The sequence below is a fragment of the Ruditapes philippinarum genome, unplaced genomic scaffold (assembly GCF_026571515.1).
Source record: "Ruditapes philippinarum isolate M1 unplaced genomic scaffold, ASM2657151v2 ctg5251_1_1_1_1, whole genome shotgun sequence".
Classification (NCBI taxonomy): domain Eukaryota; kingdom Metazoa; phylum Mollusca; class Bivalvia; order Venerida; family Veneridae; genus Ruditapes; species Ruditapes philippinarum.
The window spans coordinates 139,625-165,701 of record NW_026859978.1 but is presented as its reverse complement, the minus strand read 5'-3'; the positions used below and the strand labels follow the sequence as shown (position 1 = coordinate 165,701).

General features: G+C 32.4%; 2 protein-coding genes across 2 annotated transcripts; one reads left to right on the top strand and one right to left on the bottom strand.

Moving 5' to 3' along the window:
- Positions 1 to 1,706: 1,706 nt before the first annotated feature.
- Positions 1,707 to 7,756, bottom strand: LOC132758485 (mediator of RNA polymerase II transcription subunit 7-like). The gene is made up of 3 exons (XM_060750163.1): positions 7,675 to 7,756; positions 3,426 to 3,551; positions 1,707 to 2,842 (listed from the first exon to the last, which is right to left on the bottom strand). The coding sequence occupies exons 2-3, from the start codon at positions 3,540 to 3,542 to the stop codon at positions 2,300 to 2,302; spliced, it is 660 nt and encodes a 219-aa protein (XP_060606146.1). The 5' UTR covers positions 3,543 to 3,551; positions 7,675 to 7,756; the 3' UTR covers positions 1,707 to 2,299.
- Positions 7,757 to 8,813: 1,057 nt separating this feature from the next.
- Positions 8,814 to 25,507, top strand: LOC132758484 (electron transfer flavoprotein-ubiquinone oxidoreductase, mitochondrial-like). The gene is made up of 14 exons (XM_060750162.1): positions 8,814 to 8,899; positions 10,989 to 11,093; positions 15,615 to 15,767; positions 16,189 to 16,265; positions 16,592 to 16,673; positions 17,644 to 17,762; positions 17,948 to 18,025; positions 18,201 to 18,413; positions 19,467 to 19,538; positions 20,059 to 20,202; positions 21,654 to 21,822; positions 22,230 to 22,412; positions 22,930 to 23,151; positions 23,642 to 25,507. The coding sequence occupies exons 1-14, from the start codon at positions 8,857 to 8,859 to the stop codon at positions 23,803 to 23,805; spliced, it is 1,824 nt and encodes a 607-aa protein (XP_060606145.1). The 5' UTR covers positions 8,814 to 8,856; the 3' UTR covers positions 23,806 to 25,507.
- Positions 25,508 to 26,077: the final 570 nt, after the last annotated feature.

Below are 26,077 nucleotides of genomic sequence, written 5' to 3'. Positions count from 1 at the left end.
ATAAATAAGACACGTGGTGTGGGATTCATGGCAAATTACGACATTTAGTAAAACGTACCCGACGTGTCACAGTATAAACGAGTACGGGCGTAATGGAATTTTCGTGTCTTTAATTTCAATCTAAACAGGCATTCGTCTAGGTTACAAAGGTAGCATTTTATTCGACTCTTCTAAAGGTATGCAGTGCACAGCTAATCGTTCCTTTGCAGCCATTTACACGTGCGTAAAATCTCGCTTGTCATCATAGTTTACAAATTCATAACTTCTGCTATACAAGAGGCAAAATATACCGGGACTTTGAAATAAAGTTAGAATAACCTACCAATCATTAAGCAGATTTAAATGTAAACCTATTCATAAAGCATGTGCACGGCTAAAGTACCCTTAGCTTTTGGTGGCGATATACACATCAATCGTTGTTATCATAATATGGGCAACAAAATAAAGAACTTTATCTGTTGAGGACAGCAGTGGGCGGGTACATGCTAGGATTTCCCGGGGCGGGTCCAATTTTTATCTCAGATAGCTCGAACCTGTGTTCTTCATATTGTCCCATTAATTATAAGTAATATTTCTGCCACAAAGTTTTTTTATTTCTTTCTATCGGTTCAAAAGATACAGAGCGGACACGAAATTTTGAAATTGATGAAAAAATGATGATATTAACTTGACCTTAAAAATGTCAAAAACTGCACTCATTATGGTTTACATTTCTGTTTAATAATTTCATTTTCTTTTCACCGGTTCAAAAGATGCAGACCGGACACAAAAACTGCTTACAGACAAACGGACGGACGACTATGTTCATAACAATGTACGCAAATATTTTTTCGGGCGCATGATGCGTATGATGAAAAACGTTCAACAAACATTTAACCTTTGTTTGTAGCAAAGTTTAACATCTCCACTTCAGAAACAAAACGGACCTCTTCTCAAAAGAGTTTTACAGAAATTATATGTACAGAACGTATCCGTCCCACGCAATTGTTTATACATATGTTTATATTTCAAAATATTTCAATTAACAATGTATTTCTTGCATATCAGACTGGCGTTTCCGTTAGTTTTATCCATGCTTGAAATTTCATCTGGATGAAGTTGTAATTTCATACGCTGTTATAAGAAAATAGTCATGGGTGTTGTGTCATAATTTCAATGGTAAATTGTTTCATTATGGTAATGAGTTTAAAATATAATGGAATATGTCTGACATGGTTACGGTTCGGATAATAATATCCGTCCCTCAGGAACCCGCCCATGGGCGGTAACTCGGTACGCCTCGTTACTGCCCAATGGGCGGGTCCCCGAGGGACGGATATTCGATCCGAACTGCAACAGATATTAATTATCTATGAAAAGATAAAATACAGAAGTGAGCCGCGTCACGAACAAACCAACATAATGGGTTTGCGACCAGCATGGATCCAGACCAGCCTGCGCATCCACGCAGTCTGATCAGGATTCATGCTGTTCGCTTACAAACCCTATAGCAATTAGAGAAACTGATAGCTAACAGCATGGATCCTGATCAGACTGCGCGGATGCACAGGCTGGTCTGGATCCATGCTGGTCACAAACCCATTATGTTGGTTTTGTCATGACGGGGCTCAAGTTTTGTATAGAATTCTTTTAACTTCTGGTCACTCTTCTTTATGTCACATTTGAATACAAAAATGCACGAAAATCTATTAGTGAACAACAATATCTTAGCTCGAGTATGGTTTATTTCACAACTAAAGTAATTCAAACTTTATCAGAATTTACAGTACTATAGATTTAGTTGTTACACATGTTATATTTAACTTAAAAAAAGAAAACCTCACAGGATCAAATTAGATTTTTATACAAAGGTAATAATTATAGCATTATATTTCACTTAAATATTCTTTCTACATGTTGCACCAATAATTTGTAAACCTATTCCTGCATCCCACACATCCCACTAGGAAACACTGAGAAATGCTGGTAAATCAAATGAAGATTTATTTCTTACATGCCCCTCCCTACAATGTGTATCTCTTATTAGTTGGTACAAAATCAAAAACAATGTATATCCCTTGCAGTGCAGTGAAAAAACTCAGCCTTCTGGCCTTTTCATTGCCCAGGGGTGAAGGGGAATGGGTTACAAATGACTGGTACATAATGTGCTTTTATAAAAGATAAAATTCTTAACTTGTATTACTTGAATTATAGCAAAGAATGTGTCTTAACAAATATTTAAGATAGTTTTACAATTTCTGTGAGGGAAAAATGTAATAAGACAGCTAAATGATGTTGTTAAAAAACTTTACAGCCATGTTCAGTTTAAACCATCGACAATGTCACACATCATTCGGTCAAGCTGATCACACTCCTCGTTATCCCGTCTCTGTTCCGCCGCACCCATTTCCGATGTCAATATCTCACTTTTCACCAAAACTTTCGAGTCTAGACTGAACTCATCCGGCAATGCTGCTAAACTTTTCTGAATTAACTCAGTTACTTTGTCTAAATGCACCTGAAATCTTTCAGCGACTTCATGGCGTCTTTTTTTCTGAAGCTCCATCATAACTCGTAACGTTTCACGTGCTTGGTGCGGTCGAAACTCATTTATCAGATGGTGCATATGAATAAACAGTAAATTCAGATCTTCTAATTTCTCATTTCTTTTAGGTGAGTCTGGAGCTTTTATTAAGATGTCTAATAAATCGAGAAAGTTTGCAAGTATTGAATGGTTTAATTTCTTAAGTTCACGTTTATGATCGTAAGTCTGTGGATGAAGTCTTCTAAAACCCTGAGATTCTAAAGGGCGCACTATCATGTCATCTGCTGTAAATGTGTTTCCAAACATTGTGTATGTATCCTGAAATATATAAATCTATTATTTGAGTTTGCAGGAAATTATTTCTCTGTAAGAAAAAAGGTTCTGACAAAAAAACAATACAAAAGACAATAATGGCACTAGATTCCTTACATGAGAACCATTACTAGCAAAGGTATGAAAAGTTTTTTGTTTTTTTTAACCTGGTTGGGTATTAAAACACACTAACACAGCATATGTCATATGGCAACTTTTCAGCTTTACTGATGAAGTAAGACCTAAGATGCCCTTCCATGCATAGCCAAAAATGGATATGATATCAGATTCATGAAAAAAGTTATAATATTTTTCATTATTCTTTTCTCTAGTTGCCATTCAATAGAACATAGTTACCAAATTAATTTGCATAATCATAACTTCACTATTTTAGTATGCTACAAACTAAGTTTAACATGATGATCCATGGAGAAGTTATAATATTTAGATTCAGCCAAACCAAACTGATTTGCTAAAAAATATATGAAAACATATTCAATAAAGAGATACTAACACTTGTATGAAACTATATTTAAGTGACTCAACGGTCAACCATGCACACTTTTAAATAATGAGGGTTATATTATACCTGAATTGGAAGAGGTGGTGGTGCTGCACGACCTCTTTTTACATTCTCATCTGTGTATTGATTAACATATTGCATCGGTGGTAGAGGAAATGCACTGACCTGCTGAGGTTCCCCCATATTCTCACACTGAAAAACACATTTCATTCATTGTAGATGAACAGTGTAAATGTATAATAAAATTATCAAATGGTTGAGTTTAAAAGATGTAACAGACACTTAACTTCAAATGGCAACTATTCAATTTAACTGGTGATGGAATATAGGGAAAATAGGGTTGTTACGATTCAGCTATCTCTCAATTTGATTCTTGATTTTTGCTTTGCTTATCTATTACTTGCTTTTCAATTACTCACTCTGGCTATGTTAACATTGAATATTTTTATTGGGAATACTTCAAAAACAAAATTTTGCTACATTTTGTGGTTTACCTTCAATTTATAAACAGCACAAGTGACATTTTCATGTTTACATTATACATTTTAAAAAGGATAAGCGAAAACACAGAACCATTGAAGAGACACTTGCTTAGAAAACCTTTGTTAAAGGGTTTATAACAGATAGTACTGTAACAGATATTCATGCGAAAATAGTGGTATTGAATAAATCAAATTGAAATACATGTACCACCATGATGAATTGGTAATCAAATCGTCAGCTCTAAATAGCTGTCAGGCATAATCACAAGTAATCGTTTCACACCGCAGGTACATGTACCTTAACCTATCCAGGCATTTTTTTTAGGCACTAGCAGCAACCATCAACAGTACGAGAAGAACCCAAAGTGAACATGCTATTAGCTACATGTATCTGGGAAGCTTTCACATAGAATGTGGTTATAACAAAATTTGTGTAAATGTCTAAAAGATCCTGTAACTCAATTTTTTCAGGGTTTTATATCAAAAATATAATGCTCAAATGAAGATTCATCAATATTGTAAGTTCCAAAAAGTATTATTTGTAAAGATATTACCGAATTTACATTTCATGTTAAAAAAGGGAGGTAATTAGAAATTTATTTTATAAGTCTAAGCCATTTTTTTCCAATAAGAAATGAAAGCATATATTTTAATGATTACATTATCTGTTTATCATATAATGGGGACAAATATTTGCAGTACATATTTTACATATTCTTCGATGTCTGAAAATTGTTTTAGAAGCATAATTATATACATATTATATATATGTACCTCTGCTCTTGTATGTACAGAATTGATATTTCAGTTCCTTGCAAAAGTGAAGGAAACTAGTACTGGTATACTGCTTGACAGCCTGCCCAGGAACGATGCGGCGGTTAAACGGTGCTCTGGTAACTCAATGTGGCTTCCTGTCGTGATACGGAGTGAAAACTGCCAACACCACCACATGTGGTAGCAACCCTAATTACAACATACAGGATCTTTAAATATAAACATGTGTATCAACAGAAAAATTGTTATGACAGATGCTTATACGAGGGTTGTTCAAAAAGTAATAGGACTAAGAGTCTTGCATCTTGATATTCAATTCAATTTAGAATATTTTTATATGTACAGCGATCGAAAAATGTTTTCTTCAATTTAAACATAAAAATATTGAATTCTTATGCTTAACGCGTGTTCCCTGTGTTATTGAATAACCATGGTAACACGCACCTGGCGCAGCACATAAAAAGGTTATTGAAGCTTAGTTGAACTTCTTTTTTATTCATAATTTATTTTCATTTTCCCCCATTTATTCCACCAACACAATTTATTATATTTAAGTGACCTTATGCCCAAATTTGACGTCATTCAGACATGGAATGCCTAATCATCAAGCTTTGAACAGCAGTGGTCATAACGTTAAATGTAGAAATTTGACGTTTGTTAAAAAACTGAAAATGTGTGCGATCGTTAAACTTTGCAAACAAATTGGCGATACTCCTTCAGATACATATGAAAACATAAAATTAACACAGTGCAATTAATCGGTTATCAGGATACTCGTTCTCAGCTTGCGCAAACATCTCAAAAACTGCACATACGAAATCACAAACAGGAAAGGATGAAAATGATAGCGGGAAATTGACGTGACGTTAGTGACGTCAAATGAAAAAAGCGCTACAAAATGATCGACGGTAAACAGTCCACGAACTGTCAGGCATGTTTGATTTCTGCATTGGGTCTATCGATTCAGTTCTGCCCAAATGATTTGTTTCAAACAAAATTCTATTAATTTCATTTAACTAGATTTACGTGTTATCAATAAATTAATGTTATAAATGTTATAAAGATTAACGGTAATTATTAATATTTTCCCCGATATTATTTTGAAAACGATACGCTGTTCCTACTAGGAAAATATACTTTTCAGTTGAAAACTATTGCTATTTTACTTACATAACTATATTGTTTAAAGAAGGTAAGATGATTTGTGTAAAATAATTCTATTAATCGCTTTTTCATTAACATCATAAGTTCATGCCTGTTTAATCTATATTGATTACTATAAGATACAAGAATAAGAGAAAAAGCGGTGAGTGGCCGGCTATCGGGCTTTTTTTTTCTCCAACAATGTGATCGTTTTGTTTTTCGCTTCATCTCAACATATGAGGTCTGGTCTAAGTTACATGATTTAGACACCTAGAACACTAGGCAGAATTCTTTCAGACGGGGTGCGGCTTGATACATTTTGTTTTTATTTTACGACGTCACAAACGTCATCTATTATGCTGTTAGCGTGCGCCGGGTGGCGTACCCCTTGTCATTTGAAATTTACACAGACTCGTTATTTTTAAACATATTTTATTGATTTTTGCACTGTATATAGAGGATATGTTCCGATATTATTATCTTATAAAATTGTGCACGTAAATTAAAAAATTTGAACAGTAGAACTGCAGTCCTATTACTTTTTGAACAACCCTCGTATCCAGCATACATAAATTCATGCAGATAGCTTATTTGATAAAATTAGGTTTACATGTTACTTTAAACATATATTATTATACATGTTACAATTTACAATATACAGAGAGCAAAATTTTCAAATATTCTTAAAAAAGGATTAGAAAGACAACATGTCTTATAAAATTCTTCTCCTACATGTTACAGTTCATATAAGAATAAACATTAACAGTAGAATAGAAACCCTGTTTGTTGTATTATCCAGTGTTATCACTGATATAATATAGTGAGCTCGACGAGCTGGCCCAAAGGGCCTGCTCGCAAAGCGAGCTTTACGGTAATGCGAGTACCTGCTAAGTGATGGTTTTGAAAACTTTCGTCCGAAGTACCGAATTGGACACATCGCAACTTTTTGAATTACAAGATAATGATAAAAGCTGATGTACTCTGATTGAAAACAGAAGCGTAGACTGGTGTCCTGCGCACTTATATAGGAACCATAATAGAAAGGGGGAACCAGAATAAACGGAAGCCAGGGCATTTTTTGTCAAAATTGTGAAGGGGCCTGGACCTGTTCATTTTGTGAAAAAAATGTGCGATATGAATTATGTAATAAAATTGTGGAAAAAAAACAACATATTATTTGGCATTTAGTGACATTATGAAACCGGAAAATCTGCTTCAAGTCTTTTCTTTAACCTGCTTAACATGTGCTAAAACCATTTAACTTGATTAAAACTATTTCTGTGTTCTTGAAATTGGCGTAAATCATGTTTTACCAGAAGGTAAATAATGTATTTCAAAGACAAAGTTCCAATATTTTGTGAAATTTCTTTTAAAATTGTGAATTTTTTTCCGCCACTTTGTGAAAAAAAGTGCAATTTTGAATTGTGAAGGGGCCTTATATCGGCCCCTGTTACAGAAGGAAAAAAAGCCCTGGAAGCAGTGTATAAAATACCGAATGACAATTTTAAAACGGAAAATGTAAAATAAAGAAAAAAAATGAACGATTAATTTATTTTAAACTATCTTACGGTAAAAGAAAATCGAGCTCGCTTTGAGGATTTGCCTTTTTCATATTATTCCTATAATAGGAAATGCCATTGGCAAGTCTGTTTAAGAATCTGCTTCAAGTAACGAATAACTGATTAATTAACTAAGTTGTTAAATAATGAAATTAATTCAATAAGTTTAACATGGGGCGGATTGTCACTTAAGTGGGGCGAATCGTCAGTGGGACGAACCGTTATATTTTCCGAGCGAATCATAATCATTTACAAATTATATCAGACAAAGAAATCATGCAACTCAACAGGTAAAGGCACAGAAGAAGATTTGTTTTACAAGCTAATGCATTTACTTAGTTAAGCAAATTTACTTACACTAGAAGATCTTAATTTAAATTTCAATTATTGTTTTTGTCTTGCTCTATCAAACGGTGTAAATTAACAAAATATGCTCGTCTGAAATGGGTTTGCCTAAAATACGAAAGTGAGATTTTTGACGAAAGTGAGCGAAAGTGAGCGAAAGTGACTTTTAGAATTTGAATTGTACTGTTTAAATAGAATTTTACAGTAAAATTGCTGTTTGCATACGTATATTATTAGCAACTTATTATATGTATTATAATAAATAACCATAATCATGATTTAATCGCCATTTATTGGCATAATTTCTATATACAAGTTCAGCACTGTTCCTTTCACTTGCATATAAAAATACGAAAGTGACGTGTAAAGTATTAAATTTAGAGTTTAAATTGAAAATGTACTATATCTGCAGTTTGTAAACGTATATTATAAGAAATTACTATTATTTATTTTCTAAATTAATCATTATGATGATTTAAAGTTTTATACCCCATTTTTTTTTTTTGCATAATTTCTATAAATACACATCAGCGATCTTCCTTTCGAAACATACGAAAGTGACTTGTAAAGTATCAAATATAGAGTTTGAATTGAAAAATGTACTTAAATTGCAGTTTGTAAACATATAACATCAGAAATAAATAATTTGATATTCAACACTATATTTCAATTAAACACTATATTTTAGAAGTCACTTTCGTATTTTCTATGTGAGCGAAAGGAAGATTGCTGAACTTGTATATAGAAATTATGTCAAATAAATGGTGATTAAAGATCATAATGATTATTTTTTTAAATAAAAATTATAGATTTCTGATAATATACGTCTGCAGACTGCAATTTTAGTAAAAATTTCAATTCCATATTTAATAATTTACAAGTCACTGTCGTATTTTTCAAAGTGAGCGAAAGGAAGATCTCAGAACTTGTGTATAGAAATTATGCAAATAAATGGCATTTAAATCATCATAGACTATATTAGTGATTATTTTTGAAAAGATATATTAGAAGTTGCTAATAATATACGTCCACAAACAGAAAATTCACTGTGAAATTCTATTAAAACGGTACAATTCAAATTTTAAAAGTCACTTTCGCTCACTTTCGCTCACTTTCGTCAAAAATCTCACTTTCGTATTTTAGGCATACCGCGTCTGAAATATCCTTGCAGAAAGTTACCGGTACACCGAAAACATGGCGTCGATCGTACGTGCTGTCAATGTTTGCAAAAGTTCATGTAAGTAAATGAAATCTTCTTCGTGATGTTTGACTTTATCTCCGTAGATATAACTTTTATTGAGTCATTGTTTATTTTCTGAATGATTTGTTCAAACCGTTTGGTTTTTTATGTGAAAATACTGTCTTGTTTTGGCAGTTAGATATTTAGCAGTTTAGAGGTCACTATGTATAACGTTTGTTTTGTAGATTTATAGACAGTTTTATTTCATAATATAGAAAATGGTGAATGAAATGTGATATAAAATTGTATTTTATTCATTTATGAATTATGAAACATTTGATGTGATGATTTTATTAAATGAACGTATGAAATAAACATGTCACACAGAATTATCAAATTAATGTTATATAACTTTGATTTATATAACAAAATAGTCATCATACCCGAAGGCTATGTCTGTTTATATCCTTCTTGAGTACTTGACTTGAAAAGGGTTACAAGTTCAGATGCAAACAGGGCTAGAAAAAAATTAAACTGTTTTGGTCTTACAAATTTATGCAATCACAAAGAATTTTAGAAATCACAAAGTGAAGTGGCTCACTTATCAATGGAATGTTTGGCAAGCAGTAATATATAAAAGGCAAAGCCTCAAAGCTAGCTTGATTTACTTTTACTGTGAAAAAGCGTGAAATTATTCATTCATTTTTATTTTACGTTTTAAAACTGTCATTCGGTATTTCATACACTGCTTCCTTTTATTCATGGCAGGGCTTTTTTTCACAGGTTGGGGAAGCAGCCCTGCCCTTAATTTTGGGGGAAAATTACACGATTTATTTCAAAAGGGGAAGAGTAAACTAATGATGTGAATTCAATTTTTTCGGAAAACTGTATGATTTTAAAGAATTTTTCTTTGGGGAAGCAGCCCTTTTACGGCCCCTAGCTATTGAAGGAAATAAAGCCCTGCATGGTTCCTATAAATGTGCGCAGAACACCAGTCTACGCATCCATTTTCAATCAGAATTAATTTCCTTGGCTTTTATCATTAACTTGTTATTCCAAAAGTTGTGATGTGTCAATTCAGTACTTCTGACAAAGACAAAATTTTTTAAAACCATCATGCACTCCCTAGCAGGTACTCGGGTTACCGTACAGCTCCCTTTGCGAGCAAGTCTTTGAGCTTGCTATAAGGAGCATGTATGACTAGCCACTTCCCTTAAAATGATTGTAGCAATGTGCAAATAGATACAAACTTAAAAAGTCTAAACTGATAATAATTGTAGCTGTGTGCAAATAGATACAAATTTAAAAATTCTAAATTGATGCTTATCAGTTTGACTTTGTGATGAATAAGCGAATAAGCAAAGAATAAAGGAGAGCTATTGTACTTGCCCCAGCATCGCCTTCACCATCACACATTGGTTCTGTTTTTGTGCAAGTTGCCTCAGTTTTTTGTGCAAGTTGCCTGTTGGTTTCTCCAAAACTTTAAACACTCAATAGGAGGTAACTGTACAAGGCCCTTTACTCTCCCATGGATTTTGATTGAATTATGGCCAATTTTGGATAGATTCAAATGATGGACAATTTTGGACAAATTCTACATTATCCAGGCTCTTGTTTTAATATCAAGCATTTTAACAAGCTTTTAACATGATTTCAGTATTAATTAAATTTTTTATAAAACTATAGATAACATGTTTGTATTGCAAAAGATCCCCTAAAAAAATTCAAATAATTTAAAAAATTGAAATAATTAAGCATCATAAGTAAAGATTTAAATCCTTTTCATGGAACATGTTGAGCTTAAGGTATTGTTTTATGATACTGTTACGTGTATAAAACTCTTTAACTGATTTTAACAAACTTATGCCCCCATATATTAAAAAAAAATCAGATTATCTTTTTCACTCAACACTTTTGAGGTTTTGCTTTAAAAGTTAGACTACAGCACATGTACTTGCTTTATGACCAATGTTTGAACTTACAAGCAAGTATATATTACTCTTTCATTATTTATGACAAAATTTTGCCTCATTTTTGACTAAAAAGTTTTCAAAGAGTTATTCCACTAAAGTCATGAAAAAAGTTGAATGTGAGGATTCATGTTATGATTTGAGATAAATATCATTGTTGTACATTCTATTTTCAGTTTACAATGTGATACGATGTTCACATTCATTTCCTGAATCATCATTTCCAAAAATAACCACACATTACACAGTCAAGCCAAGAGAAAATGATGAAAGATGGAAAGGTATGATTTTCTTGAAGAAATGTAACATTAGCAATACATGTATCAGTTGATTAAGTTGAACCCTTCAGCTGCTGAAACTGAAAGTAATAAGTCTTTTGCGAGTCTGCACATGCCACAAATATAGGGCCAGACCAGCCTGTACATCAGTGTAAAAACTGGGCTTGACAAATCTGCTTTTTGCTAGTAATAAAGAGACTTAATAGCAATTGACTTCAATTGTGCCTTACAGGACTAGTCAAATTAATTGGAGAAATAATCAATTTTACAGTTTCAATTCAATTCTTTATTCATTTAAAAACATATTTCAAGTTTTCTATTATGGTGGCATATGCTTGTTGCAGTGATTCCTGATACAACAATCTTTTCTACTGCCAAAACCTTGTCATTTCACATAAGTAAAACAGTGACATGGGTAAACAAATTCTTTAGTTTATTTCACATTCAATAACAGTATAAGGAAATAAATACAAAATTACAATAATATGTGTGTTGGTATAGTCAGTTAATTTCATTTTCCGTTAGTGAACTGCAGGACAAGGCAGCAGGAGTAATGAAAATATTTAGCTCTCGTCCTGCAGGACAAGTTCCTAAAAATTTGTTGACCCCTGGTTTAGTGTGACTAGGCTCTATACTGTTGGCTGACTTCCCATAAAATTTTCATCTAGATATCATCAAAATTGATAATCAAGCTGGACATGTCAATATAAGAAATTCGGAAAAATAAGGGTAAAAAGTGAAACTAAAATTTTGTTTATGATACTTCAAAGTATTGCAAGGATAATATTGATGAGTTCATGAAACTATTTCTGTGTTGATATTATTATCTTATATCAATATAAGCTTGAAAGGTGGATAATGACCTTGGTAGATAATATACATAGCTGATAAAATGAAGTGTGTGTAAGATAACAGTTAAAGTGCTTTGTCATAAATGTTTATTAAATGTTTATGCATTAATTACAACATAGGCCATATTTATGTATTATACATGGTTCAGGAAATTTGACTATTCTCATTTACATGCTGACTATATCATTTGTTTAATAATTAAAAAAAGATAATAACAAATCCTACTATTTTCATATCATAAATTGTACCTTGGAATAAAACAAACACAGTATGAAACTACAACCATGTAATACAGGGGATCCATAAATAATTGTAATGAAAATATTACACAATTCATTGTGTTCCAATCACACAATTTATTCAATGTTAAGAATTCATGCTTTAAAGCCTTTTTATCATTTCTGCTAAAGAATAAAATGTTTATATAAATGTAAATCTGATAAAAAAGAAGGAAAATACAAATAAAACAAAAGATATTTGAAAAACAACCCACGGTCACATAGAGTATCAGTAGGACAGTTAAAATGAATTGGTGTTAACTCTTTACTTCATATAGACGTGTTTTGACAGCTTTTCGACCCCCCCCCCCTTTTGAGGCCTCAAACAATGACAAATTACCCTATTAAGGCCCCAAACACTGTTTTGTTTGGAAAATGTTTCTAAAAAAAAAATCACTTTTTTGGCGCCGTTCCCTATCAAAAAGGTACATCAGGGGGTTTCCAGAAGGGGGATATGCCCCCTTTCGTTTGGGGGGTTTGAAGGGAGGGGCAGTAGTCCCCCTCATCGCCAAGAAAATTTTGGACTTGTGAGGCTAAAAATGACCCCAGGTTGATCATAAGGTAATGTGTAACCAACGCTGAAAAGCCTTTGACTCTATCTCAATCCATTGAGAAGTTGCAGCACTTTGAAATGAATCTCTATGAAAAAATCAACACCAAATAGTGATTTTTGGCAATTTTGAGATGTCCCCTCATTGCCATGGTAACAGGAAATTTACCGTAAGACTGAGCATGTCATTACAAAGGCAATGGTCCAGTCAAGATTTGTGCCAAGTTTGATTAGTATTGAAGCATTTTTCATAGTTTCATAGCAGTTTGAACTTGTAACAGGAGGCTTTTCAATGAAAACGGCCATTTTCGCAATATGCTCATGAGGGAAAGGGTTAAAAAACATTCTCAACCTATCAGCCCTATTTTTATGCCCCCGCCATGTAATGGCCGGGGCATATAGTGTTACCCTGTTCCGTCCTTCCGTCATTCCGTCCTTCCGTCATTCCGTCATTCCGTCCTTCCGTCATTCCGTCATTCTGTCATTCCGTCATCATCAGTTTCCGTTCATTATCTTAGTAACGGTTGCACATATTCAACTCAAATTTGACATATGGATATGTCATGAAAAAATACAGGTCAAGTTCGAATTTGGTCATGGTTCGATGATTTTTGGCAGAGTTATGCCCCTTTTACTTTGAAAATAATATGAAATTTTCAGTTTCCGTTCATTATCTCCCCAACGGTACAACACATTCAATTCAAATTTGACATATGGATATGTCATGAGAAAATACAGGTCAAGTTCGAATTTGGTCATGGTTCAACGATTTTTGGCAGAGTTATGCCCCTTTTACTTTGAAAATAATATGAAATTTTCAGTTTCCGTTCATTATCTCCCCAACCGTACAACACATTCAACTCAAATTTGACATATGGATATGTCATGAGAAAATACAGGTCAAGTTCGAATTAGGTCATGATTCGATGATTTTTGGCAGAGTTATGCCCCTTTTACTTTGAAAATAATATGAAATTTTCAGTTTCCGTTCATTATCTCCCCAACGGTACAACACATTCAACTCAAATTTGACATATGGATATGTCATGAGAAAATACAGGCCAAGTTTGAATTTGGTCATGGTTCGATGAATTTTGGCAGAGTTATGCTCCTTTTACTTTGAAAATAATATGAAATTTTCAGTTTCTGTTTATTATCTCCCCAACAGTACAACACATTCAACTCAAATTTGACATATTGATATTTTTTTGGAATGCCAAGGTCAAGTTCGAATTTGGTCATGGTTCAATAATTTTTGGCAGAGTAATGCCCTTTTCACTTTGAAAAAAATATGAAATTTACAGTTTCTGTTCATTATCTACCCAACAGTGTTACATATTCAACTCAAATTTGACATATGGATATGTCAAAGGAATGGGCAGGTCAAGTTGGAATTTGGTCATGGTTCGATGATTTTTTGGCAGAGTTATGTCCCTTTCACTTTGAAAATAATATAGATACATCTTAGGAATAGACAGTTTAAGTTTGAATTTGGTCGTGGTTCAATGATTTTGGACAAACTTATCTTTCTTGAATATTGGATAAAATTTTGAACTTTCAGTTTCAGCACTGACATACTTTTGTGGAAATGTATGTAGCCATTATTTTGGCTACAAATATGAAATATGCTATTTTCAAAAGGATAAGACTGAATAATTTCAGTGCCTTGAACATTGTATGAAAATGGTTTGTGTTAACATTGAAAAGTTTTAAGGGCTTTGAACTTAAAATGAAAACAATAATTTGTGCAAACAAATTTGGAACTAAATATTATAACATCTGAAATTTTGGCTGCATGCGGGGGCATCCGTGGCATGATGACACATTTCTAGTTATCATTTATCTACCACCAAATATATTTTTTATTGGCCTAAATATATGTACTTTAATGTAAGAGACTGTTTTGAGTGAGCATTTAATAAAGATATATGATCAATGTATTTATTCACTGATTTTGTGATGTTAAAGCAAGAAATGATTGTATAAATTAATGATTCTAGGATTGCAGGCGACCATGTCCTTGCTGTGTGCATAGTCATCTCCTTTCAAACAAAATCATTAAATAAAAAAACAGATACATTTTATACAGCTAAAGTTGTCAAAAAGTTCAGTGTTCAATGCTTAGGAAAAATTTTCATCAGTGGTTTTGCATTTTAGCAAAAAGTTCTAGGTAAAACTTAATGGTTTACTAAAGGTAACTAATCACAAGTACCTTGCAATTAAAATTTAATCTCAAGAGGTCAATACAAATTTACATAATGCTGACTTAAACTCTTAAAAATAATCTCAACCATTTGTCTTCCTTTTGCAGCTTTGGTTGCCCCACCTTCCATTACATAGCTTATGTATTATTATAGATCAAGTCATTTCAGATTTCTGTAACTAATCTAGCATTGTCAAAGACAAAGCCTCTCATAAGAGAGTCTGTTTGAATGTAATACATTGTATCTACTTAAATTAAGTGGCATGATTTCAAAATTTTCTCTCTGTTACAAGTTGCATATTGTAGATTCTTGTAATTTTATATTGTAAACGTGTTAATATATATTCATTTTTCTCTGATTTCAATGATTTTAAAATTTTTAGTCAGAAATCTAAATTTTGTAATGTCTTAAATCTTATTTATTTGAAACATGCTTCCAATGAAGATTTTTGATAAAACACTTACTGAATTCATGATAGAGCATTTTATCAGTGTTCAAAAACACATTAACATTGATGTTTAGGTCAAACTCCAAACAAATGAAATAACATATTGTCTTTTGAAGCAAGTGGCACATATGGATTATTATACCGTAACTTGAATTAAAGACATATAACTCTGTTTGGATTTCTAATTTGTAGGTGTAGAGATGGAGAGATTTGCTGATGAAGCTGATGTGGTGATAGTAGGTGGTGGACCTGCAGGTCTGTCAGCAGCTTGTAGACTTAAACAACTTGCTAATGATCAGGGAAAAGAACTGAGAGTTTGTCTTGTTGAAAAGGCAGCTGAAATAGGTATGTGTAAAGCAATATAAATTACTATGTGTAGAAATATTTGTTGGTAAAGATAAAAAACAACCTATGAACAATTACTGTTTTTCACATGCCTTTGTTGCTCATTTTGAATTTCTTTTTTTTTTCCATACATTTCTAGCTGGAATAAGCCAGTCTGATCAGGATCCATGCTGTTAGCTATCAGTTTTGCTACTTGTAAAGGGTTGGTAAGCGAACAGCATAGATCCTGATCAGACTGCACAGATGCGCAGGCTGGTCTGGATCCATGCTGGTCGCAAACGCATTATGTTGGTTTTGTAGTGACGCGGCTCATATGTATTTTTGAGGTTTTCTAGAAAGCATATTTGTTTTCAAATTTATGTGTACATAAAATGGTAAAGAACAGTTTGTTTACTAAACCATTGATTGTTCTGTTTTTAAGGTGGCCATACATTATCAGGGGCATGCATAGAAACAAGAGCTCTTGATGAACTTTTCCCTGACTGGAAAGAAAAAGATGTAAGATAAAAAATATTTACACCTGTTTTGTCACGTATATATAGTATAGGTTTAAAGTTAGGTTTCATGGAAACTTTCCATTGACATTAATATAGCATAAATACGCATACTTTATTTAGTTTAACATATATCCTATGGTAGCCCTGTGTTGAAAATAGAAATTTCACATGCAATTATATTTTCAGTATAAAAAAGTCCAAAATTTGAAATAATATTCAACTCTTGTAATGTAGGCCAGTTTAATGTAATATCTATTTGATATTTTTTATTAATCTTTAGTTACTGCATGAATGTCTTGAATTAACATGATGATTGTTTTCATTCAGCCGCCAGCAATGACTCCTGTAAAAAAAGATGTTTTCAAATTTCTGACAAAGTCTGGAAGTATCCCTATACCAATGGTGCCAGGTAAAGTGTAGATGTAATTTCTTCTCAATCTCTATGCCACTGTTTTATTTAAGGAGTTATAATATAAAATAAACCCCTTATGATTGAGCAGCCAAGGATCTCTGGGTCAGAGAATCGAAAGAAATTTTCTTATCTCAAGTTCAGGTATTTATTAGTCAAAAATGAGACACAGAAAGAATACTAACCAATGAAAATTTTTATTTCGAGACAAAGCTGAGAAAGAAGTTCTATAACCTTGAGGTCAGGTTATACTGCCCACTTAATTGAGCAGGTTGGCATTACATAACTGGTATTATGAGAAAGTAATCAGAATAACACTGAAATAAATTAGAAAGAAATTGCAAAATTAATACAGAATGTTTGGAAAGCTTTTCATGTTATTTTAATCAGGTGTTCATTTAAAAGGTTAATGATGGTCCTATAAAATATAGTTCTATATGCTGTCAAATTTCATTGGCCATTACTGATTGAGTGGAAAAAAGTAACCCATTTGTCTGTTTTTCTGTAATTCATGATTTCAACCCAATAAATAATCATTTAATGAATAATAATCATAAAATACTGCCTTTGATACAACAGGCTGCCAGCACAAGAAAAATTTATTTGGATTTTGTGGATTTTAAAATATAAAACATAATATCATTGTGGTTGTATATTATGAGAGTCATAATCATGAAATCATAAATAGAAAACTCACACAAAAATCAGCCAGGATTTTGAACTAGGAAGTTGCTTTGGTGATAAAGATGGCAGGAAAATATACAGGTTAAAATAACATAAATATGTAAGGTCATTATGCATGAAAAATTTGCCATGTCTGAGGTGGTGCAGTGGTCAGCATACCGAATCATGAAAGGTGCGGAGACTTGTGCTTTGAATCCTTGTGACCTGGCCAATTTTTTGTGTGACTTTTCTGTATATATTGTTTGTGTGGGTAGAAACATGTAGTTTGTTATACATTTTGTAACAGGTTCACCTATGATAAATCATGGGAACTACATTGTCAGACTGGGAAACTTTGTTCGTTGGTTGGGACAACAGGCAGAGGCATTAGGTGTAGAGATATACCCAGGATATGCTGCTAGTGAGGTAATTGTTTGTTACACTGTTGTGAAGTAATTGTTTATACTGTAAACTGCTCTGGTGAGGAAATTGTTTACACTGTTACAGTCATTCCTAAAAGTACTTTATTCCAGAATTATTGTAACAAATTTGTGTAAGTTTAAGACAACTCATTGGGAAATTCCTAATTATCTTCTCTATATTTTCTACAGATCTTGTATCATGAAGATGGCAGTGTTAAAGGTATTGCTACAAATGATGTTGGAATACAGAAAGATGGTGCTCCAAAGGTACTTAATTATATATGTTATGTAGTTAGATCACTCAGACAGGATACTGTTATGAATTTATAAATGATAAAAAGAAAAGGAAACCTAATTTCTTAAATCATAAAATAATTTTCTGTTCTCTTAGAAATTACACAAATTACATTCTTGATTTTGAAGTATATTTTTTCTGTTTTAGGAAACATTTGAAAGAGGGATGGAATTGCATGCCAAAATGACAATATTTGGAGAAGGTTGCCATGGTCACCTTGCCAAGCAATTGTTTAAAAAATTCGATCTTAGGAAGGATTGTGAGCCTCAGACATATGGTATTGGTTTAAAGGAGATCTGGGAAGTTGATCCAGCTAAACATCAGCCTGGACTTGTCATGCACACTGTTGGCTGGCCATTTGTAAGTTAATCAGTGCATGTTGATTTGTGCTGATATTTTATTAGAATATTATATCATTGCACATTTGAAGAAATTACAAATTGTAAGGCCATAATTTTGGTCCTTTGTTATAATAAGCCTTTTGTAGAAGTGGAAATTTGATAATATAAAGATCAAGTTTGGGTATTAGCCATCTAGGGTCAGTAACAAAGGCATGAGGACGCTTGTAAGGAAATCTCAAATTATATGCTATCTTATTAATCCAGGACTTTTATGACATTTTTGTGATGGAAAATCTATGAATTCCAATTTTGAATATTAATTTTGTATGATTATGCTATTTTTTTTCAATGTAAGTTGTATAGTTCTTTACCCAGACATTCTTGTCAGTACTCTCCTTTGCCCATCTCCCCACTACCTCCTTTAACACAAAATCCAATCTGGGCTCTCTTAGCCTTAAATTTTATGATTAAAAAACTAATTTTTATGCCCCCACATAGTGGGAGCATATAGCGTTGCACTTGTGCATTGGTCTAAAAGAGATCTGGGAAGTTGATCCAGCTAAACATCAGCCTGGACTTGTCATGCACACAGTTGGCTGGCCATTTGTAAGTTAATCAGAGCATGTTGATTTGTGCTGATATTTTATTAGAATATTATATTGTTGCACATTTGAAGAAATTACAAATTCTAAGACCATAATTTTGGTCCTTTGTTATAATAAGCCTTTTGTAGATAATATAAAGATCAAGTTTGAATGTTAGCCATCTAGGGTCAGTAACAAAGGCATGAGGACGCCTGTAAGGAAGTCTCAAATTATGAGCTATCTTATTAATCCAGGACTTTTATGACATTTTTGTTCTGGAAAATCTATGAATTACAACTTTGAATATCAATTTTATATTGTTATGCTATTTTTCAATGTAAGTTGTATAGTTCTTTACCCAGAAATTCTTGTCAGTACTCTCCTTTGCCCATCTCCCCATTACCTCCTTCAACACAAAATCCAATCTGGGCTCTCTTAGCCTTAAATTTTATGATTAAAGAACTAAGTTTTTGTTTCTGTATTTTCAGGATCGATTAACATATGGTGGTTCTTTTATGTATCATTTAGATGAAGGTCCATTAGTTGCAATTGGTGTTGTAGTAAGTATGTTATCTAACATTTTCAAGGTTTATCAAATCTTCGATGTTTAAAGGTTATATTTATTACAATTGTGACAACAGAATGCAAAATAATTATTGGATTCATTGGTAAAATAGATGTAAATTCTTCTTTCTTACCATGATATGTCTCTTAGGTTTTTACTGTAATTTGTATTGTACCATTTTACTTGCTAGTCAGTGCCCCTTGTACCCAGAAATTAGTAGGGACTTTGATTTTTTATTTCTGATAAAGGCTTACCAGTTGGGACAGACAGATGGTAAAATTCGCACTTAATACCTCCATAATCTGAGTTCGAAATATCATTTGCTATTTTTGTACTAAATCAAAAACACAGCATTAACTTGTGGGACAGACAAAATGTAAACATGGCTTATTTCTTGTGCTATCCTACAGGTTTGAGAACATTGGGATTGGCATAGTTATGATTGATTGGTGACATATATATTCGATAAAGTATAACATGTTTAATGATTTCTTCATGGAATGTTATAAATTTAGGTTGGTTTAGATTACACAAACCCTTACATTAGTCCGTTCCAAGAATTTCAAAGATGGAAGACTCATCCAGCTATAATTGATACATTTAAAGGAGGAAATAGAATTGGCTACGGTGCTAGAGCTCTGAATGAAGGTGGTCTACAGGTAACATTATCACTTATCTAAAATACACATGTACATTTGGAAAAGTCCATTATCAGTGTTAAGGATAGTTCTGGCTTCCATAACTGTATATGTCGCTTTTATTTTGACGTTGTGCGACAGTAAAGTTAAGGGTCAACCCTATTTGCAAAGTCTACCAGAATTTTTTCAGTTCGTGTGCCCTACATAAAACCTATTAAAATCACTCTTATTGATCAAATTTGGGTCAAATAAAAAATACCATTTAATAAATAAATCAATTCATGTTTTGTTTTTAAATGAACTTCAATGACATTGTCTACCCAACTATTTGTTAGGGAAATGTGTAGAGAATGTTTACCGATATGGAGTCTGCTTTCAATTGAAATATCGCGAGACTTCAAATTTGGGAATTCTAGCATCTATTTTTAGTAACGGACCATACACTATGTTTAGTAAGTGTATGATTTTAAATAAAAACAAACAAATAATTCATGAATCATCCCTCAAAACAATATAAATCCAACATGTGTTTGGTACAATGTCTGTTATTGAATAAATACACCGTAACTCATAATTGCAAAAGCCATGTTTTCAGTTAAAAATAGCATTTTGGTCACGTGTCACCAAATGCCATGCAAAGGTATCCGAACCTAAATTCTCGTGATAATTAGGGCAGCAATGGCGGCAAATTTTATGAAATGTGAACCCACTAATAAACTTTGAGGCATTATTTCATCAATCTAACGTTCTGTGTTGAAAAATATAGACTGAAGTGTCCCAAATATATCTAACTACCTGTATTAAAATAGCTGTTGTCCAGATCACCCAAATTTATTGAATTACAGCATGACATAAATATGTCACAGTTCTGGTTGACTTTCGATACGGGATTGGCTTCAGCGAACAGGTCTAGCAGTACTATAAAACCTGTTCGCTGACGTCTCTTTAGCTATCAAACAGTAAAAATTTATTAAAACATTATTTTTTAAAAGTAACTGTTAAAATTGTACAAGTGTTAATAAACTATGATTCCATTTCACCTTCAATATGCCCTTGTAATATCATAGTTTAAATGATGCCACAGTGTCAGGTATTAAAGAACAGTCTTTAAATTATACCTTTTGCATGTAGTCAATTTAATATACATGCTCAATATTAAGTATTCATAGTCCTTAAATGAAAAGCTTGTATAATAGATGTGGTGTAATAATTAAACCCACTGATTAATATATGATTGTCATTGATGCTTTTTCTATATATTAACTTTGGAGTATAAATTATGTGCATTGTAAACAGCGTAGAAATAGCCAGAATTTTTATACAATTTAATTAAAATTGATCTTTTGACAAAAATGTTCTTACAAATTTAATGCTCTGCTATTTTGGATTGTTTGACTGATTTTTGATGGTTTTGTTATTTGTATATTTTTTCCCATCCAGTTTAACTTATACCATATATCTCATTATTACAGTCTATACCAGAGTTAACATTCCCGGGGGGCTGTTTGATTGGTTGTAGCTCAGGTTTCCTCAATGTTCCTAAAATCAAAGGTACACATACGGCTATGAAAAGTGGACTTTTAGCAGCAGAATCTGTGTTTGATACACTATTAGATGACAGCAGTGTTTCCAGTACAATTAGTAAGTTCTTTTGTGCTTCAAAATTTTTTTTTTTCACATTACTACAGAAACGTTTTACAATTGAGTACATGTACTGAAACAAGTAAATGTAATAAATTACATCATATGAATTATGTACATAATATGGTGATTAAATGATGATTAAAATAATATTGGAATATTATTTCAGATGTGATATTAATCAACGTCAGTTTTATGTCTGATATCAACTTGTAAACAGAATACATGTTGTTTATGTTGCTTTATAAACTATGCTTAAAAATAACACCTTGTATTGTACTGTTTAAACTGACAAATTTGTACAATAGATTGCTCTTGGTTACCTACTATGTTCAAACAAAGCAATAAGAATGCCAAGTGTAAAGTTATGTCATTAATTTTATATTTGAATTTCTGACTTTCAACAGATCCTGTTCCTCAAATGTATGAAGAGAACTTGAGGAATAGTTGGGTATTTGAGGAATTGTACAAAGTAAGGAATGTACGTCCATCTTTTAACACCATATTGGGATTATATGGTGGTCTAATGTATACAGGGTTTTTCTGTATTCTGTGTCAAGGAAAAGAACCATGGACACTCAGTCATGATGGTAAGATATTTTAAGAAATTTATGTAAGTACATGGTGATGAAGTCATTATTAAATCTTCATTGAGCAATAAGATGTCACTACTCTCACATTTAATTAAAAACTTTTCACAATTTCGAAAATTTATACCTGTAAGATAAAAGATGCTGACTTTAATTAAGATTACACCGACTGCTGTGTACTGCTGTGTGTTCAAATACAGACTGATACTTTGAATTAATTCATGTGTGGAAACTATCAAACTAGCTTATGGAACATTGATGGTTCAAGTCATGGTTCATGACTTGGGTCATAAATAATGAGGAGCGGGGACGCAACATTGGCAAGTTGTTTTATGGCCTTTATGTATTGGCAAGATTATAAGCCAGCAACAACAAAAATAAAAACGAAATACAAAGATAAAAGAAAGGATGTAATTAAAACTTCTAGGTGCTGAAAGTCTTTATAGTGTTGGCAAGATTAAGTCTTGAACAACAAACAAATACAAAGCTAAAAGAATGATGTTGTTGAACATTCTAGGTGCTGATCATACTCATTTAAAACCAGCATCAGAATGTACACCTATAGAATATCCAAAACCTGACGGTGAAATAACGTTTGATCTGCTCTCATCCGTGGCATTGACTGGAACAAACCACGATCATGATCAACCTGCACATCTTACATTAATGGATGATACAGTTCCAGTTAAAACTAACCTTGCTCTTTATGATGGACCGGAGGGAAGATTCTGTCCTGCAGGTAACTTTGAAGAGAAAATATTTGTAACTTTCAACCTTTTTTACGTGGAATTAAATTAATATATGAGATTGTCTTTAATTTACTGATCAAGGTTAAATGATATAGTAATTGTCCTGTTGGTTTATTTGTGAGTATAGAGCCTTGCTATCTTGTATATTTTCTTACCTGACGGGAAGTGCTATAAAGACAGTCTTATAATGCAAGCCTCTTGTGAGATTTATAACATTTTAGGACATTTTATGTAAGTCTTCATGGCTGGCAATGAATGTAACATTCCCTGTATGACATGATAAGTAAATTTTGTTTGTTGCAAAATCATGGGTGATATCACCCACCATTCTTAACATAATGAAGTTCTTATTGAATTTGTTTTGAAATGAATATTTGAACATAATAACCATCTTACTTTTAAAACAAGAAAAAATGTCGTTAGAAATGTTTGCTATTTGAGTATATTCATTCTCCTAAAATGACTTTGTATTTTTTCCAGGAGTGTATGAATATGTAGAAACAGAGGATGGACTAGGAAAAAGATTACAAATTAATGCCCAGAACTGTATTCATTGTAAAACATGTGATATCAAGGACCCAACACAGAACATTAACTGGGTGTGTCCGCAAGGCGGAGAGGGACCAGCATATAATGGAATGTGAGAAAAAAGATCATGTTACGGGTTGAAATTTTAATCTGATGTGATATTCGGAACAAAATTTTAAAACATTTGTGATATGTAAATTCAGAAATAGATGTTTTAGGTTTGTGAATACTTTCCTTCTGGTGTGATTGTATTTTCATCAAAATCTGAATGCTACAGTGTCATTAAGTTATATTTGGCTATTGTTGCAAATAAGTGTGATGTAGCAAATTCTCACATTTTGACATTTTGTAGAAAGTGTTCACTTTAAAATGGATTTATTTCATATAGATTGAAAAAGTATAAAATTGAAAGCATTTACATGTATATGGCATTCATACGAAGGTGATGGAATACTTTGCTGATGGTTTCTTTATTACCAACAATATCATGTTTACAATATGCAAATTTGATTGACAGCTGTATGAGGAGGGATTTGGAGTTTCATGAAAGTATTTTAGGATAAATAATTCGAAACCAACACAAAGTTATATTTTTTTCGAATATAATAAAATAACATCAGATTTTGTTATATAAATTTTAGTCGAAGAGAAAGTGTCAACCAAAGTAAATGCAGATCAAGTTAATCTGTTTAAAAGTTTGATATTTAGTTATTACATTAATGTATATGTTGTAATATTTCATTTGTTGTTGATATTTATACATGTTTGAGTACACTCTGCTTATAATATGGATGTAATTCACTACAGTGTTGGAGCAGTACCTCAAGATAAAGTCGGCTTATTCTCAGGGAGGAGAACTTGATTTGCACTGAAATGTAGTAGCCTTATTTAATCTATGTCAAAGTCATCAATATTTGCTACTTATAAACCTCATGTACACCAGATTGTTATAGTGAAATGGAGTAATTGTCAAATGTATAATAGTTTTATGATTATGAAGAAAAAGATAGTGTGGTATTCATCTTGGTTGTATGAAATAAAAACAAGAGATTGTATGAGAAGTTAACATTATACACTAGCACAAATGTTGTTATATAGGGTGTGACATGACAGAAGATTTGTTAACTTGTTTAACCTGTAAGCAGTATAATATTATTGCATGTATACAGAAGATAGTTTTACTTTTTATTTTTGCCGCATTTACATTACTAATGTGAGAATGGGTGATCAGTAACATGTAAGGTCTGTTTTACCAAGTACTACTTCTGTTGGCTGTTCAAGTCCTGAACTCTCATGATTATATCTCTTAAATAATTACTTTCAAAAGTTGGACAAATCAGTCTGTATAAGCCAGGTTTATTCTGTAAAACAGGAAAAAACAATGCCATAAGGTTGATCACCTCTAAATTAGGTGTCTTCTGTGTATTGTAGTTGAATTTAATTGTGGATAAATGGTAAGAAACAGCTGAATTTTATGTGAATGTTGGGAAATTTTATTGTATTGAATGTTAATGATGTTTCTGTCTTATTTTGTTAAAATAATTATTATTGTATATATTTTTAGCCTGTAAAGATGTTTTCTAGGAACTTTGTTCAGCTTTGTTCATTAAGAGAGGAGAATGAAAAAAAACCAACAAAACTTCATGTCTGATTGTGTCATTAAAATATTTCATAAAGGTTATTAGTTTTGAACAAGTGTTATATGTATGTCACGTTTGTTTGTGTATGTTTGAATGTTTTAGTTTGTACACTGATAAAACCATTACAGTTTGCTGAATGGTTTGTAAATAATAATAAAAGTTAAATTTTTACACACTATTTTTTCAAATTTGTTGTTTCTTTATTCCAATGATAAGCCTCCTAATATGATTATTTGCAGGGTTAAATTACTGCTGAATTCATCATGTTCAGTTGATAAGAGAAATTGTTCAAAATCTCTTCAACTGTGTGACTCATTTATTACTAGATTTTTTAATGCAAGTACATATAGGTTTCTTTAAAGTGCCATCTTTACAAACTAGATCTGCCACACAAGTGAAGAATATCCTCATCTGATCTGTATGACACAATGGTGTACTGCAATTTGTCATTATTTTTGAAAGAAAACAAAATTTAATTTTAAAACAATTCTAGCACTTTAAAGAAACCAGAAGTATTGATGTGTAAATACCTCACCTGAGAAAATGTTCATGTATCTAAAAAGTTTAATAAACCTTGGGATATATGTGGTACCATGAGGGATAGTCATGATACCTGGGATACCTTGAGGGATGTGTGACACCTTGAGGGAGGCATGGTACCTGGGATACCTTGGGGGATGTGTGATACCTTGAGGGAGCCATGATACCTGGGATACCTTGAGAAATGTGTGATACCTTGAGGGAGTCA